This window comes from Acromyrmex echinatior, chromosome 1, assembly GCF_024713525.1.
Source record: "Acromyrmex echinatior isolate Ae372 chromosome 1, ASM2471352v2, whole genome shotgun sequence".
In the NCBI taxonomy this organism is placed as follows: Eukaryota; Metazoa; Arthropoda; class Insecta; order Hymenoptera; family Formicidae; genus Acromyrmex; species Acromyrmex echinatior.
This window is the reverse complement of record NC_141852.1, coordinates 15,733,731-15,750,775: the sequence shown is the minus strand read 5'-3', so window position 1 is coordinate 15,750,775 and position 17,045 is coordinate 15,733,731. Positions and strand designations below refer to the sequence as shown.

Below are 17,045 nucleotides of genomic sequence, written 5' to 3'. Positions count from 1 at the left end.
CTGAATTTTATTTGAATATTTTAATTGAAAGTATATAATTTTAGGAAAATTTCAAATTTAGTCAAGGTTTCTCTCATAATAAGATCATAATTACATTTGATTAAATACATTTGATCATAATTACATTTAAAATTAAAGCTGTTTATATGTTATTCTATAATAAATGTTAAGCAATGGCATTATTCTTGATTTTTTTCATTTTTACATTCTTTTCATAAAAACACTGTTAAATAGAAAATTTTGGCTGTTTTTATATTACATTTTGAACATTTTTTAAAATTATTTTAATTTTTAATTATTATTTATATAATGTATTATTATATTTGATTATATTTTGTAGCACGGAATAAAATATAATAATGAAACAAAATCGATCTCAGATGTGTTACCCACCGGAAATATCCATGACTACGTAGTTCTGTGTGCATATTTTGTACACATTGAGGCGTCAGTAGATTCTATTTGTAACACAGATATGTCCTCTTTCAAATTTCTCTCTGTTAATATCTCGATTTAAAAAATATCCTATTAAACTGAAAAAATATGTATATTTTTTATATACTTGTGAAAAGTTTAAATTTCATAGTTTATAATTTATATTATACTTTTTTCTTTCTAAAATTTTAATTAAAATAATTTATATAAGTGAGTTTTTTTTTTATTTATTATTCGTCATGATTATCAATTCGCAAAATTTAGTATATCTAATAATTTAATTTTTCATTCTCAATTTGTAATTAAAAATATTTTTTTTACAATTACTTATATATTTATCAATTGCAATTTTCAACTTTTTTTATACAATTTCTTCGACAGATGTTATCTAATTAATTCATTTTTAATTTCTCGAAAACGAATTAAAAATATAATTTCTGTTCCCAAAAAACGCATGATCCTTCTAAGAAGAAATATAGCTTTTTGACATTTAATATATTATATACCTTATCTTTTGGAGCTTAACATTCATTCAATCGTTCGAAGGTAGTGACGCAACACATTTATTATGGTGGGAGTCGAGATTACATAAACGGCACGTATAATCACGCTATTACGGTCTTCCACGTCAAGCTAAGTAAAGTCATGTTGCGTTGTGTTGTGTGGAGGAATGTAGCTGTAATCTAACCCGACTTCAGATCGTACAGCCCTTCCTCTAGAACTCGAAATATCCTAATCTCTATCGAGAGATCGGAAGACAGAGCGAAATTTGATCAATAGCCAAGATGTTTGAAAGGATTGTTAGAATTTACCAATGCGCGAAGTATTAAATTATTGATTATTGTTAAATTAACATTTTTATATACGCGCGGCGCTATAAATACATGAGAAATTTTTCAAGAATTGCTTCAAGAACTATTGAAGCTCTCGAACGGTTTTGAAATATACAGATTATAAAAATATTTAATGTTTATTAATATTTATTATAAAAATATTTATCTTTATTAATTTATACATATATATTATGTACGTGAAACTAAAGATTATCGTAGTAATTTTCACTCTCGATTCATGTCATAAAATTAAAGAAATTATAAGTTACAGAATTTGAACATTTCATAAGTATAGATATATGCTGTTAATTCTTTATTTTACGATCAAATTAGATTAATTTGATTTTACTTTGACCTTAATAAGATTTATACTTTTAATAAATTTATTCATTATTATTAATATATGTAAAGCTTATTTGAATACTTGAAAACTAAAATATCCAAAAGAATTAAAAAAACATCCGAAAAAGTAAAATATCCGAAAGAAAGTTTCTGCTTTTTTTCTTTCTTATATAAAGGAGTACAATGTTATTAAAAAAATCATATTATAATCATGCCTGCTTTCGCTTTGAATTGTTTCTCGGTAATGTATGCATTTCCGAACTTTTTAACGCCGTCGAAACTCACATAATTTGCGCGTCTGTTATAATAATAATAATAGATACATAATGCTATTCTACTCATATAGTTATCTGTTCATAACAACTATAATTCATACAGTGTGAGCAACGCAGTTTGCATCAGAATAGTACCTGCGGCGCGTACTAGTTTCGAAACATTTAATTATTAGCTGTATAAACTTTGTAACACGTTTATGCCGTTTATCCCTGTTCCCTCGGTAAAGCCGTATTAACCATGGTAAACCTAGTTCGCACCTCTTCAATAGATTCCACTTACATATGATAGCGAAATGTCAAAAGTGATGTAATCGGATAGTATCGCGAATGGAAATCAGGTTTGTTCTATGAAAATGTAATTAAATGATGACGAACAAGGAGAAAAATATAAAATTACTCCAAATTAATCTTTAAAAATAGTGAAACAATATGAAATAACGATCAATAATACGAAGGAGAAAATAAAATAAAATTTTTTGTTTCATAAATTATATATATCACTTTTTGCTTTAATGTAAGAACAAATTTCTTAATGCATTCTTGTATAAACAAAAAATTATCCGAACAAAATCGAGGATTGTTTTATCAAACTGTAATTAAATGTCATTCATGCAAAAAAATAGGAAAACGTGATGTTAAAAATGTTAAAATAAAACAAGACAAGATAATCATGAGAAATAAAAGGAGGAGAAGAGTAAAATGAAATTTTTTTTATTTTATAGATCAAACATCGTTTCTACGCATTGGAATAAATTTTCTCTCCAATATATTTCCGTTTATCCGTCCTTACGACGTACGAGCTGTCTCAAACAGAATTCTCTGCATGACCAGCCACAATTGTTCGCCATCTCGTTATAGATCGTGATGATGACAGGTACGAACGTCGTGGAAACTGCTACGTAGTGAGTATAGTTGTATTGTTTCATTGGGATTACATCCGATCGCCACCGTGATCTCATTTGTGCTCGGAGATTGTAAGACTATCTACATGTACAGTGTGTGTTTCAAACTTTACGTTTATTTCTTATAAATTATCGTTAATCTAAAATCAGTCTTTTGATAGCATCTCTTAAAGCCGCGAGCACTGCTATTTTGACTAGCAAATTTGTTTTCGAACCAATGAAGAAGTTTGTGAAGTTAAAAAATCCGGAGCTTTCAAAACATCCTGTGAAAATATGATATACGATCTGAAAATGTCAGCAACACATTATTGTGACGAGCAAAAATATAAGAAAAAAAAGAGTTATTTTTTTATCCATGCTTTCTATATAATACTTAAAAATAAATTCCGCCTCTCATTTTCTTTTCTTATTTAGAGAAATAATGACACCTTATGTAATCAATTATTAAAATCATTATTATTTTAGTTAACCCGTTCTATTGTACTTATTTTTATTTGAGAAATAGGAAAATGGATATACGATGCAAAATTAATTTGTCACATTTATTTATTTTGTATATATTTTGATATATTTTATTTGTTATAAAGTGTACATTCGTATTTCAAAATATGATTTGCAAGACGAACGGTGATATTGTTATCGAATCACGTGAAACCAATAAATAACCAAAGATTTATATAAGTCCCTCTTAGTACAGGAAGGAAAAGTCCACAAGTTCTCGGAAAAAGTAAATGCTTAATGATTACATGAAGATTTTTCACGGTTGAGTCAGTTACATTAAAGTTGAAATTTCAATCGTAATAAGAGCTTACCGTAAAACTCGTGAGAATTTCGCAGACCGTGCATTCGCGTTTACAATGGTAACACGATAAGACAAACTTGACGTATCGAACGTCAATAACGTTCTCGCGACAGTAACTTCCATAACATGCTTATGCAAAAAAGAATGACATCTCCCTTTCAGACGTCACAAGTGTGCTTCTAAAGTATTGAATTTGCGAAGCGAACAGAATGGAAATTTTTCAAAAATATTAAAGATATTAAACATGACAATTTATCATTTACTTATTGAAATTTCTTTGCAAATAGAATGTCATATTTTGATTCTTATTAAAAAAATTAATCATTTAATTATTTTTACAATATTAATTAAATAATTAGAAAGACGTAAAAAAATAATTTAACTAATAATCTTTCGAAATTTCGAATGTCTATGTTGACTTCTAAAACAAATAAAAATTGTTGTTAAAAAATAAAATTTTTTAAATTAAAAAGTAAATGATTTACTTTTGTAACAAACAGGAAAATTAATCTTTTTATAAAAAATAATCTGGAGTGAAGAGACGTTCTTTAGAAAAAGGAATGCAAGAAATATAATAGTAATTAATTTTTTGAAAACCCTGAATATAATATTTTAATTATTGTTTAGGCTTAATTTAAGCTAAAAATAAAGAGACAGATATAAAAAGATATAAAAAAATGTTGAACTAATTGTTTTCTAAAGTCGGCAAATAGGATTGAAGAGTAAATTAACTAGATTGGTAGAAGTTAAAAGCTAAAAAAGAAAGAGAGAGTTGTGCTAAAAGAATTTTCTGATTCACGCTACTTTCTCGAAAGAAAGTTGTCGTGTCCAATACCAATTGACCTGATTGGCTTGAGCTTACTCGACTCCATGGGATTTAACGGTTGCTATACACGCAACGATATATATACTTAAATTAGCAATAGTGATTTCTATGACTTAGTAGCAATCAAACATCGACAATAATGATATTTAGATTTGATCTTTAATAAACGATCAAACATCGACAATAATGACATTTAAATTATACAAGTTTGGAAATTTACGCCATTGTTCCAAAATTGGCTTAATTTCCGATGATTAATTTTATCTCCGATTAATTTTCTACCTGTCAATCTATAATGTTTTGTATATGTAGTTGTAGAAGATAAACAGTGCTTATTGGCCACTATATAGTTGCCGCTTTAATTACGAACTTCTGTAATTGGAGTAATTTCAGTAGAAATGAATGTGTAAGGAAACTAATAAAAGTTTAAGATAAGGAAATATATCAAGAAATAACCTGCAAAATCAATTTGTAATAATATATAGCAATAATTTTATACACTAAAAAAAAGGATTGGCTGCTGCAGCAAATTAGATGGTAAAAAGGCATATCATTTTTAATTAGCTGCAGCAACCAATTTTTGCTTGCAGCAGTCAATTTTTGATTAGTCTATCTGCAATGTCAGTATAGGATTTCGATGGTCTAACGCAATCAAAAATTAATTGCTGCAATCAATTAAATATGCTATGCCATATTCAGCCAATCTTTTTTTTCAATATGTAAATGGAAAAAAGCTTCTTTTTAATATCTTTCTGTCTAATCATATTACTCGGATATTAAAAAAAAATATTTATAATTTTACTGAAAGTTTCTATTTGCTTCTGAATTTTATATCGATTTTCTAGTTTCTATGATAAAAAAATATAATTTACTGTGAACTGAATTAATTTATGAACTATAAATCTATTCTGTTATATTGAGCGTGTATTATACTGAACTTTTCTGTGATGAATGACCTGTTGATTCGGAAATATCGAAGTGGATAAGTACTTATTAGAGTGTGTACGAGATCCTGTCTACGAGTGATCCTCTTTAAGAAATGAATGATAATTTTTATTCTCTGAGTAATATGTATTGTTAAAATTGATAAATATTTGTAAATAATTGATAAAAATGTCAGAATGATTTAGATAAAAAAAAGAAGTATTTTTAGAATGTGCAACTTATTTTCATTGCAAATTAATATTTTATATAATCATGCTAAAAAAGTATATGTATATTAGTATATGTATATTAATATGAGATATTAATACGAAAAAGATATCTCTAAAAGTTTAATATAAAACATTTATAAATTTTAAAACGCGGATATACGTGCTATAAAAATTTTTTCACTTTTCCTATTTCTCCCATCTGTGCACAATTTAATTTTTGCATGTAATAGACTTTTTTGTGTCCTCGATATCAACTTTGATTAAGGTTTTTTATTAATCATTAATAAGTTAACTAAAAAAACCTTGTTTTTCGTTCGAAGGTTCAACCATTAAATTCGAAATTCCAACACGCTTTTAGGATATTTTACATTTCTCTTTACATTCGTGATTTATTAACCTACTTACATTTCTCACATTCGATTCGCTCGAACGTTTTCACGAAAACAAGTGTTAACACAACTATTAAATGTCGAGGTCTTAATTAGAGAAGGCACGGGTGATCGATAGCCGACCTTTTCGACAGTTGGCGATTGGTCGGTGGCAACATGGAAGTTATTTAGAACTTCGTAAATTAACGAGCAATGAAGTTGTTGCTGTAGTACTTCGACTCGACGCAACGTTCCAAAGTCTCGATTCCCGCGGGAAGTAATGATTGCGCAATTAAATCTTTTGGGACAGATGCGACATGCCGACTGGTTTAATTTGCTTAACGATGAGAGCTGTTAGGGCTTCGAAGGCTCTTACATTTGCACCTTATTATGTTCCACTGTTAAGTAGCGATTGGTTTACGAGTGGGCATGAATACGGCACGGAATAGAAACGCAGTACTTGCAATTGCAGTGAATTATACACACACACACATTTTGTTCGTGAACTGCTATATGTTAGAAATTTATATTACCAATGTTCTCCAATTATTTTTATTGGCATATTGATTGTTAAGGATTGTATCAGATATATAATCTCTACAAAAGTGACTGAAATTGGAAAATAAATGTCATATATCTACGTAATAAACAGATATATTTTAAAAAATCAATATTAATATTTAATTATACTATTTCATAGTTTAAATGAAAATTTTTTTATTTCACATTAATTATTTTTTAAGAATATGTCTACTTTTTATTGAAATATTAGGTGTTGGAATTAATTCGTAGCGTTTTACAAGTGATGGGAAGTACTTTCATTAATGTATTTTTTAATGCTCATGTGAAATAAATAACATTCTTTCATTAAAAAACGCTACGAATTAATTCCAACACCTAATATAATTTTTGATGCAAGTTATAAATAGTAATTTTTTAAAATTTTTAAATACATTATAGAAAAATCTGTAATTATTTTATAATTTTTTCATTTTATTAAAATACATGTAATACGTTCTTAATATTAGAATGATACAACATTTTTAATGTTTCTTACCTCTTTTATTTTGAAGTTCGCACACATAATTCTCTTTTGAAAGAGAGAGAGAGAGGCATAATTACGATAATAAACATAAAATAACGATTTTATCTTAGAATTTTAGTGAATGAATTTTCTATGATTTGTTTGAGAAAGATACGCAAGGGAAGTATATAATTAAACTTGCTTTAATTAAACAGACGGAAATAATGCGCGAAGCAGCGAGCGCAGAATGATCTCTTGAGGAAATTCCTTGCCCTTAATGCATATCCTTTACATGCGTCCCGTCTAGGGCGTTAAATTTAATACCTCTGTGAGATAATATTACCAGTTTCCTAGAAGATTCTTTTGGGGAAATTAATATAAAACATTGGACACACTCATTAAAGCATAATTATTTGAGATTAAAAAACATCATAATTATATATACATGTAAATCTAATATAAATATATATATAACATATATATATATACATACTATTTAGAACATCTATTTAAAAATTTATCGATTATTTGCGAAATAAAATTATTTAATACTATATGTTAAATTCGTAATGTCAGATTATATCCAGTTTGAATTATTTTTAATCATTTAATCACGTTTCTATACTCAAAATGTTGTTAATTTAACTAAAACAATGGAATTAAACAATTTAATTTAAAAAATTTATCAAATTTATTTACTCAAATCTAATATATTAAAATACATGTATTAACAATATGCAAATGGACGTTGTTTATATTGAAACTAATCACAGAAATGGATTATTTACCACATATGGAAGTTATTTTGCCATATATGGAAGTTAAAATTAACGAAATATTATTAACTCAAGAGTTTGAATTGTTCCTTTGATAAACATCTAACAGTGCCCATTCAATTAGACGTTCCTACAAAATAGTTTTAGGAATAATGCCATCACGATGCTTGCGTAATAACCGTCGCATAATAGGTCTTACTAACACGCTTTTCGTTGAAATGTTATTTGTGAAAACTGAACAAGCAACACAAGTACAGCCTGGCTTTTAACTTGACGTTCTGTTACGGTACACTTATCTTAGAATTGTCTTGTACTTCTGATAAATCTGATAATTTAAAAAACTTAAAATTCGAAAGAATATTTTCTAGCATATATTGGTACATAATAAAAAAACATTTAAAATTAATTCTTTTGAGGATGCATAAGTCACAGTTTTTGATTTAAAAAAATAGTTCTCATGGTCTACGATTTTTATAATTTTTTTATTGGTAAATGACATTACCGAATGATAAATTCTAGTTGCATTTTCAAATCTTCAATTTTGCGTTTCTATCATTTACTGCCGGATTTGCCATGTTACGTTATTATTAAAACGTAATTATTGAAATTTCACTTTGTTACAATAAATAACGTTTATAGCGCAGAATTAATGGATAAACAGCAATTACTAGAAAGCAAAATTTTATTTGTCATAATGCATCGTTACATTCACGATGTACAGATTTTTAAATCTTGAACGAAGCCGCAGCGATTGGTCCAGTGCAGAAGCCGGGCTAATTTTTTCACGCAAGAACAGGGTTGCCATAAAACTGGAAATCCGAAAAATGTCAGAGAAATTAAAAACAATCAGGGAAATAAAAAAATAGTCAGGAAATTTTGTAAAATTTTCTAGAAAATTAAAATTTTTGATTTTAAAGAAACTTAATATGCTTACATTCACGCAGTTTTAGAATGCTACCAACTTAACAATTAAATTGAAGTGGACGTCAACAACGTTAATAATGATTTGCTACGTTAAATTATTCTCTTAATAATTGAGAATAAATTGCTTTCTTAATACTCTCTAAAATAATTGATGGTTTCTAAATCAAGATAAAAATACAAAAAATTTCAAAATATTATTGAAAGCATTAGGGAATTTCAAGAAATTTTAGGATGAGGAATTTGTGACAACCCTGAAAAATTGATCGAAATTTTGTGTTCGCAGCATGCGGATGAGCAGAGAGCTAAAAAACATTCCACGACCAGACTGTCCGTATGCAGATTAGTGAGCGTTCATCCCCGATAATCGATACATCTCAGCGATAGTTCATTTTACTCGGGAACGTTCTGAAAATGAAAATCGCCCGATCACAATGAAGTCCCCGGCGGCGTGTGGATACGAACTCTGGTGAGTTTGATTTTATTTCTTTCCCTTTCTCCCCAACTGTCTCTCTGCCTGTTCTCTCGTTCGACCGCATTTGAATTCTTTACGCACCACTCATTTTGTACCTGAGGCACGAAAAGTAATTTCTCTACCAGCATTCCCTCAAGATTACGTACTGTGAGCAATCTTCTGTACCGAATACATTATAAATTCTCTTTTCTCTGATTCCTTTTATCCACCTCGTACGCGTATACATACACAAATACAATACACATTCGCTCAAATATTTTTTCCTCTCATGAGGATAAGCGCGAGACAATGAAGTTCTCGTTTTCAAAAAACACAATACGATCTTATGTAAACCGCACCTTAATCGTGAGACTTCGTTTATCCTGTAAAAGCTTTGTTCTAATCGAGACGTAGTCTCTTTTGAGCATTACACATACACAAGGCGCTTATCGAACGCGTGTTGGCTAAGTCCACAGAAACTGTCCGAGACGTCTTATCTGTCTCGGTGGGATATATATTGAGAATCCGATAAGTATCAGCCCTTTTCCGACAGAACTCGAAATCGAGGATTTCCGAGAGGAATTTACTTCCCTCCATCTTCGCTTTCCATATATCGAGTGTTTATTCCTCAAGAGTCCGGGCGATTCTTGAATTCATTTGAAAGTAGATATGTAGTTCTCTGTCGATATGTCGCTCGTGTCATTTTGTTCTTTTAGATATCATCTGTATTTCACGTACTCTTATAATATTTTCGCATTTGTGAATTTATAATAATCGTCAAACAAATTTATAATAATCTGCAGGCAAAGTGTCAATAGAATTTTCAACGATCTCGTAGAGAAGTTTTATGAATGACAAAATAGAGTTACAAGACGAGAATAACTTTAATAGATCATGCAAATACTTGATATACTGTATAGTCGCAGAGAATCTAAACATAAAAAGTGATCGTATAATATTGTACTATATGATAAGAATAGCTGAAGGATCTAAAAGTTTAATTCTATAAATAGAGATCTGAAAATAATTTTGTTGAACATTAAAATAATTATGTAGAAAAATGGTTGTACAATGTCGAGATATGACGTTGCTCATCATGCTTGAGCCCAATATAATTATTTTGGTAGTCCAAGAGAATTATTTTAAATCAGTATTTAGTTAAAATTTTAGGTGTTTTAAACAAAATCCATGTTTTTTCCATGTTAGATATATAAATAAGTTCCCATTGTTTTTTTTCTCAAAAATGTACAAACATTTCAATCAAATTTATTTTTCGAATCACTTTTCGCTATTTTACAAACAGCATACGGATGCCGCAACGAAAGAATTTATGTGATTTATCATTCACATTCTTTATCTTTTTTAATTCTGTCTTTTCGATACAAATTATCTATCAATCTTATATACAACATTGTCTATAAATTATTCTGAGTATCACAAATTATTCTGGTTGCTTCAGTAATGGTTTTATCATGATAAAAATAGTGAAATGTACAATGACTACGTTTACACAGCTCGATTTACGCCGAAGTTATAACATTCATGTTATGAAACTGACCAATCACAGTCATTCTATTCTTCAAAGGAATAGCTATGATTGATCAGCTTCATGACATCGATATTATAACTTTGACGTAAATCGAGCCGTGTAAACGTAATAACAGACACACTGAAAAAAATTTCTGTTTAAAAATGAACATTCTGATTACATCAATTAGAATTTTTATTATCTCAATTAAAATTATAATAGACTCAAATAGAAAATTCCTATTTACTCACTTTTAACCAGAATTCGAATTAATGTAAATTTTTTTCTTAGTGCGAATATATATCTTTTCAAAGTTTATTTATTTATTTTCAATTAAACTAAAAATATAATTAATTGTCTAATTGTAAATTATTATATAACTTTCGAAATATAGGTTGGTTAATCTTATTAATAGAAAAATAATTGGACGCGGAAATGTAAATACACTGTTGTTTGGACTATCTAAAATTGACTATAGAAACTTATTTATATAATTGAAATAATTAAAAAGAATTTTTTTCAGCAAAATTATTTGCGCGGCTATTTTATTCGCGAAATTTGATTCTTTATTACTACATAAAAATAAAAAAATATTATAGATATATTATATAAATTAAAGTTATAATCTAGATACTACTGATAAAATAATTATTGATATTAGAAACATCTAAAAATATGATTTTATTAATTTTTGTTGAATTATATTTAAAAGTTTGAAAGGCTATATAATAATATTAGATAATTTATGAATTACTATTGTGATTAATGTGAAATATATCAATTAGTATTGCTTAAATTCTGAAGCATCTAAATTCCTTCTGCACTCAGAATTGCACACACTAATTGTAAAATTTATTTGTTTCCACATCAGATTAAATTTCGTCATGTAACTGGATTTTGCCATTTGTATATATATTTTCTCTATTATCTCTCTCTCTATTAACGCGAATTTACTAATAATTTTGTGTCGTATTAATTAATTTATTTAATTACTCACAGAATTTGTTTAATTTCGTAAAATCTTTACTGGAGATTGCGACTTTACGACATTCAATATTGTAATAAATTATAAATGTAATATAACTTACTGATATTGCTAAATTTTTCTTGAACATATTCGCCACGAACACTTCACAATTTTGTTTGTGAGATTTGAAAGCGTCATTCAAACACAACTTTCTACAAAACTCGATTTCTTGTCCCGGTTACAAACACGCTCCTCAGGGAAGATATCGCGACACGTTTGCCTCTGGAAGTTGTCCTTCAATGTAGGATAATACGCAGCGTCCGGTGTGTCAATCTCATCATATACGCGAAAACGACATGGCTGCTTTTTGTCGAGGTCACAAGTGGTCCTTATAATCCTTGTGCTGCAATATTTCTTCCTTTTTCCGTCGGAGTAAGCCAGAGATCAGATACACGTCTCATTTGCTACTATCGGTGAGATGCCGTCTCTTGTTTCCTCTCCCGACCTAAATTTGGTCCTGCCGTTACTTGAATGCGCGACGAAAGGAGATTTTGTATCTTGTGGCTGCATATCAGGAGTAAGAACGTCGCACGGAATCCTCTCCATGTCGCAATGACTTACGTCGTCATCTTCGTCGTCGTAACGCAATCTTATCGGTGAACGAAGCATCGCGCTTGTGTGCGACACGTTACATCTGAAAATGAACAAAAATTACACTTGTCTTAATTATAATTGTGGATTTCGATTCTGGTATTTTTTAACGTTTGGAACAAAATTACTGATTGAGCTTTGAAATAACAAGAAAATGAGCTGTAGTAAATATTAATTCACTGACAGAAAACAATGATTACATAATTGTCATAATTTAACTTAATTTATAATTATTTTCGGTACAAATATATATTTTTGTATAGAATTATATATACAATATATTAGGTGTTGGAATTAATTCGTAGCGTTTTACAAGTGATGAGAAGTACTTTCATTAATGTATTTTTTAATGCTCATGTGAAATAAATAACATTCTTTCATTAAAAAACGCTACGAATTAATTCCAACACCTAATATATATATATATATATATATATATATATGTAAAATTAAATTATATACAATATATAATTATTATAAATTAAATAATTACTATTAACATTAAAGCAATAACAAATAATAACCATAAAAGAACAAAACTCTTTATCATAATTATTTTACTATACAATTATCAAGTCATAAATATCAATCACTTTTCTCTCAGTGTTTTGTATTTCGAAACTAAGTTAACTATTGAAAATTGTTACATACAGTTGGAAAATTTATATTTAATTCATTTATCGAATTTAATACTTTCACGTATTTTAATCGATTTACTCAAATTTTGTATTAATTTAATATAAGAAGAATATATTAGAAAGTAACACAAATATTATGTAAAAAATGAACACAAAATGTAATTAATACAATTTGCAAGCAAATTGTGAAAGCATATTTTTTTAGTAAAATTAATATTTATGATATGTTAAATTAATACGTATTTTATTCATTTTTGTAGAATTTATGTTTTAAAATACATTATTTTTGTATTACTTATTATTTATTTATAAATTGTTATTTTGACACTAGAAAATGTTGAATATCAATTTAACACAAAATCTTTAAATAACGTAATCACATTATTTTAAGTTAACACTTAAATATGATAAAAATTTAATACAAAATTTTAACAAGAACTTGAGTAGATTGCTTTGAACACAAATACAAAATGCTTTATTACTGTGTATTTTCTATAAGTAAATAATCTCGATATTGATAAGACTGACGGGAGGATAATTAATTGCGCGAGTGCTTACTTGATGCTACGTTGATAATGCACACTTCTTACGCGAATTAGCTGGGATCCTCTTCTGGATCCACATCTGCACACCGTGCTATCTTTCATACTGCTGAGATCATCCCTGGTGATAATGGGGCTCGTTGGTGTGCAGTACAATGTCTTTTTAAATGCCAGTCTGTACTTAGCACTCATCACGTTATACAGGATCGGGTTCACGGTGGTGCTGAAGTAATATAGGCAACCACCGAGTGGATACAGCCAATCATTAATGTCACTGAAGGCCGACATCTGATACACGTACAATAAGCGCTGAGCGTGAAAGGGCGCCCAGCAGATAAAAAATGTTACCACGACCGCACCTGTGAAATGAAGCCATCGGTATCTTTCATACAGCCATAGCGTTGTTTTCACTTCTCGAGGATAAGAGAGAATGCACGAGGAATGCCACGTGGAAAGGATTCAAAAATAATATAAACGTTTTTTTTACTTCCCATGTAACTATTGATTTTCTAAAAAAACTTAATTTCCAAAAATAATTACATAATTCTCTAATAAGATTTTAAATTAAATGTTTCCTAAAATAAGATCTTCTTTAAACATAATTAATGATTAAATAAGATGTTTAAGTTTAAAATTAATGGGAAAGTAAAGATATCTTCAAACGTTTTTATTTGCTGGAATCATCAATTTTTCATGAATCTAAAAGTACTTCGAGAACGTAAAAATCTGTAATATCAATTTATCGATTTTTCGTACTATTCCGACTATTCCGTACATCCATAACGAATGCAGACATGGAAATATTGTTTTATTTATTTCTTGTCTCAATTATGGAAATGTATTCACGTAATAAAAAAAAAATATATGCGTTCTCTGTTTCTGTTTTTTGAGATAGCGAAATATTTATGGAAATAACAGAAATGGAAAGGATACAATGTTTACTATCAGCGAGTATTTTCAATTGCTTTAGAATGAAAAAGGATACGAGATTTGAAACTGTACATCAAATAAGAGAATTTATGCGCGATACTGAGAAATATATTGGAACAATAGAACACAGATATTCATGGAAATTTAAATGATATTCGTACTTCTGTTATATCGTGCGGTATGCTTTTACGTATTGCTGTAATTTATTATATCATCACGCTTGAATAGTTTACGAGCTATACTTTGCTTTCGTGAATCAGCAAATTTATGTCAACGCAAACTGCTTTATAGATTTTACTCAGTCCTGTTATCTTCGTGGCCATGGAAATAGGAAACCTAAGCAGCTTGATGATTAATTGATGCTGCAAACGACTTCCTCTTTATCTTCTCGGAAATATGCTGCACGGCAGTTTACAAGCGCAACAACACAGACATAGAGGAATGACATTCATTGTTAGGAAGTTGACCTTACGCAAAAGAAAAATTATTTTCAGTAGTAATAAAAAACTAGAAAATAATTTATTAAGCATTTAAACCCTATTTAATTTGAATTACTGCTTAAAAATTGTATCAAAAGAATATTTATTGTTAGTAATAATCAAGTGCAATTTAAGTAAAATTTAATTATACTAAATTTTATCAAAAGAATTCTATTTATTCTATATTTTATACACGAATTTAGAAGATATACACTGAAAAAAAATTTATTAAATCTTAATACATATTTTTTCAATAATACTAAACATTTACTATGAATTATTCTAAGTAAATGTTTAGTTCGTATATTATTGAAAAAATAAATATTTACTCAATAAAAAGAATAATAAATTCTTTTAATACAAATTAATGACCATATAAATTTTTATACCATATAAATATGTTTACCATATAAATATGTTTACATTTAGTAAATATTTAGTTAGTATGATCAAAATAAATATTATAATTTAGCATTTTTTTCAGTGTATGTATGTGCAGAAACTCCGAATGTTTTCTTAACATTTAAATTTATTCTTCCGACGTAAGTCATATTTTCTTTCTGAACGTATTCAATGAAAAATTGAGAATACCGGAAATTTGAAAAGTCTCTTATACTGTATGGTTGTACCGCGATTGGTGCACTTTCATCTCTTTTTAAAGACCTGTTTTTTTAAGAATAACATTTTTCTTACGAGGAATTATACTTGAAGCATTGTTAGTTATTATACAACGTCGTATCTCTAATAAAACCAAATCAAGGAATTTGTAGCATTATTTTTCCTAGCGATGTATAGCGCGATGTATGTATGTAGCGATGTCGGATAAATATTTTATTGCTATAATTATCCATAAACTTCAAGTAAATTTTAAGATTGCATCAACTGAGGAATCGAGTGGAAATGCACAGATATTTCTTAAAAAAAAAAAAAAAAAAAAAACAAATAAATATTAGAATTATAGGAGAATAAAAGGTATCTCGTTACAAAGTTGATATGAGAATGGGATAACTTTGGGCCGACACCGGTTACCGGACTAGAAAAGCATCCGATATTACGTCAGTATGTTATAGAATTTTAATATCCGCCGTCATGAAATGCACGCGTGAGAATGAAAATCATGTGGAAAATCATAAATCATGTTACCGCATGGAATTTTGACACCTCTGTAATAAGTTTTTGAAAACGCAACGTTCGCTATACAACTTCTTACAGTTTATCGTATGTTGGAAATATTGAAGCACTCTGATAGAAGCTTGGACAAGACGTATGTTGGAAAAAATATAAAGGAACGACATACTTTTTGTCGAATTTTTTTGCCTTGCTTAAATAAAATTTCTCGTTATATTTCACGCGCAGTTATGAAAATTTTATAACTTTAATATGATATTATAAGGTGACTCCGATATTTACACTTCAGAATTTACGTAACAAAGTATGCTATATAAGATATATGAGATATACAGCAAAAATGCCAGGAGATTTTAAAAAGTTTTTTAAATATAAAAAATAAATATTTTATGTTTTTAATTTTTTTATAGTAGCAAACAATATAAAATTTTTATTGGTATAGTTAATGGATGGTTTATTTAACTTAAATATAAAAATTGAATACTTGATAAATTAAGTTTGCAATACAGTGTGGTATAATGGAAATAAAAAAATTTGAAATTAATGAGAAAAATATTAGATACCTATATTTTTCTCATCTTATATCATCATATTTATCTCATCATATTTAAAATTATTTTTTTCTGTATTGTTACCTATTGATAACAACGCAGGTAAAAGAATTCTAAATCTATAGATGAGATCTTACCGGCATTATACAAGTTTAAAGGGCTCAAAGAGGTTAAAACAAAGAAATAATTATAGCAAATGCCATAAATTAATGTTTATATTAAAATTTTAAATGATGATCAACAACGTGCATAAAAGATTTTTAGTCAAGGTTGTATATATCGAAGTTACCTCAATATCATTCAGAAATATACATGCGATATCTTTTAGAGCATTAATTTATAAACAAATTACGTCCACTTTGTGTCGAGCTCAATCAATTCATTTGATTTCATTCCTCTTAACAAAAGAAATTGATAAAACGGCAATGATACGAAATTCTATTGCGAATGATTTATAAAACATATGAAATAATGCCTAGTAGTCTCAGGGATGAAAAATAAATGCGATCGAAATAAAAC

The 17,045-nt window shown here is 28.2% G+C and overlaps 1 protein-coding gene and 1 long non-coding RNA gene across 3 annotated transcripts in view; one reads left to right on the top strand and one right to left on the bottom strand.

Annotated features, from left to right (window-relative positions):
* Window positions 1-17,045, top strand: part of LOC105154749 (uncharacterized) — a 25,315-nt gene extending 8,270 nt beyond the window's left edge. The window contains exons 5-7 of one of the 2 annotated variants that reach the window (XR_015546607.1): window positions 2,608-2,759; window positions 8,945-9,127; window positions 14,660-17,045. This is a non-coding gene — a long non-coding RNA (uncharacterized LOC105154749). Of the gene's footprint in view, window positions 1-2,607; window positions 2,760-8,944; window positions 9,128-13,642; window positions 13,733-14,659 lie in introns of those variants that run through there. The other variant, XR_015546608.1, reaches the window with a different exon arrangement.
* The window catches only part of LOC105154748 (neuropeptides capa receptor), a 39,165-nt gene continuing 30,521 nt past the window's right edge, over window positions 8,402-17,045 (bottom strand). The window contains exons 5-7 of the mRNA XM_011070466.2: window positions 13,455-13,797; window positions 11,729-12,301; window positions 8,402-8,546 (exon numbers count right to left, since the gene is read on the bottom strand). Of these exons, the coding sequence (XP_011068768.1) occupies window positions 12,052-12,301; window positions 13,455-13,797 (593 nt within the window). The 3' untranslated portion in view covers window positions 8,402-8,546; window positions 11,729-12,051. The remainder of the gene's footprint in view (window positions 8,547-11,728; window positions 12,302-13,454; window positions 13,798-17,045) is intronic.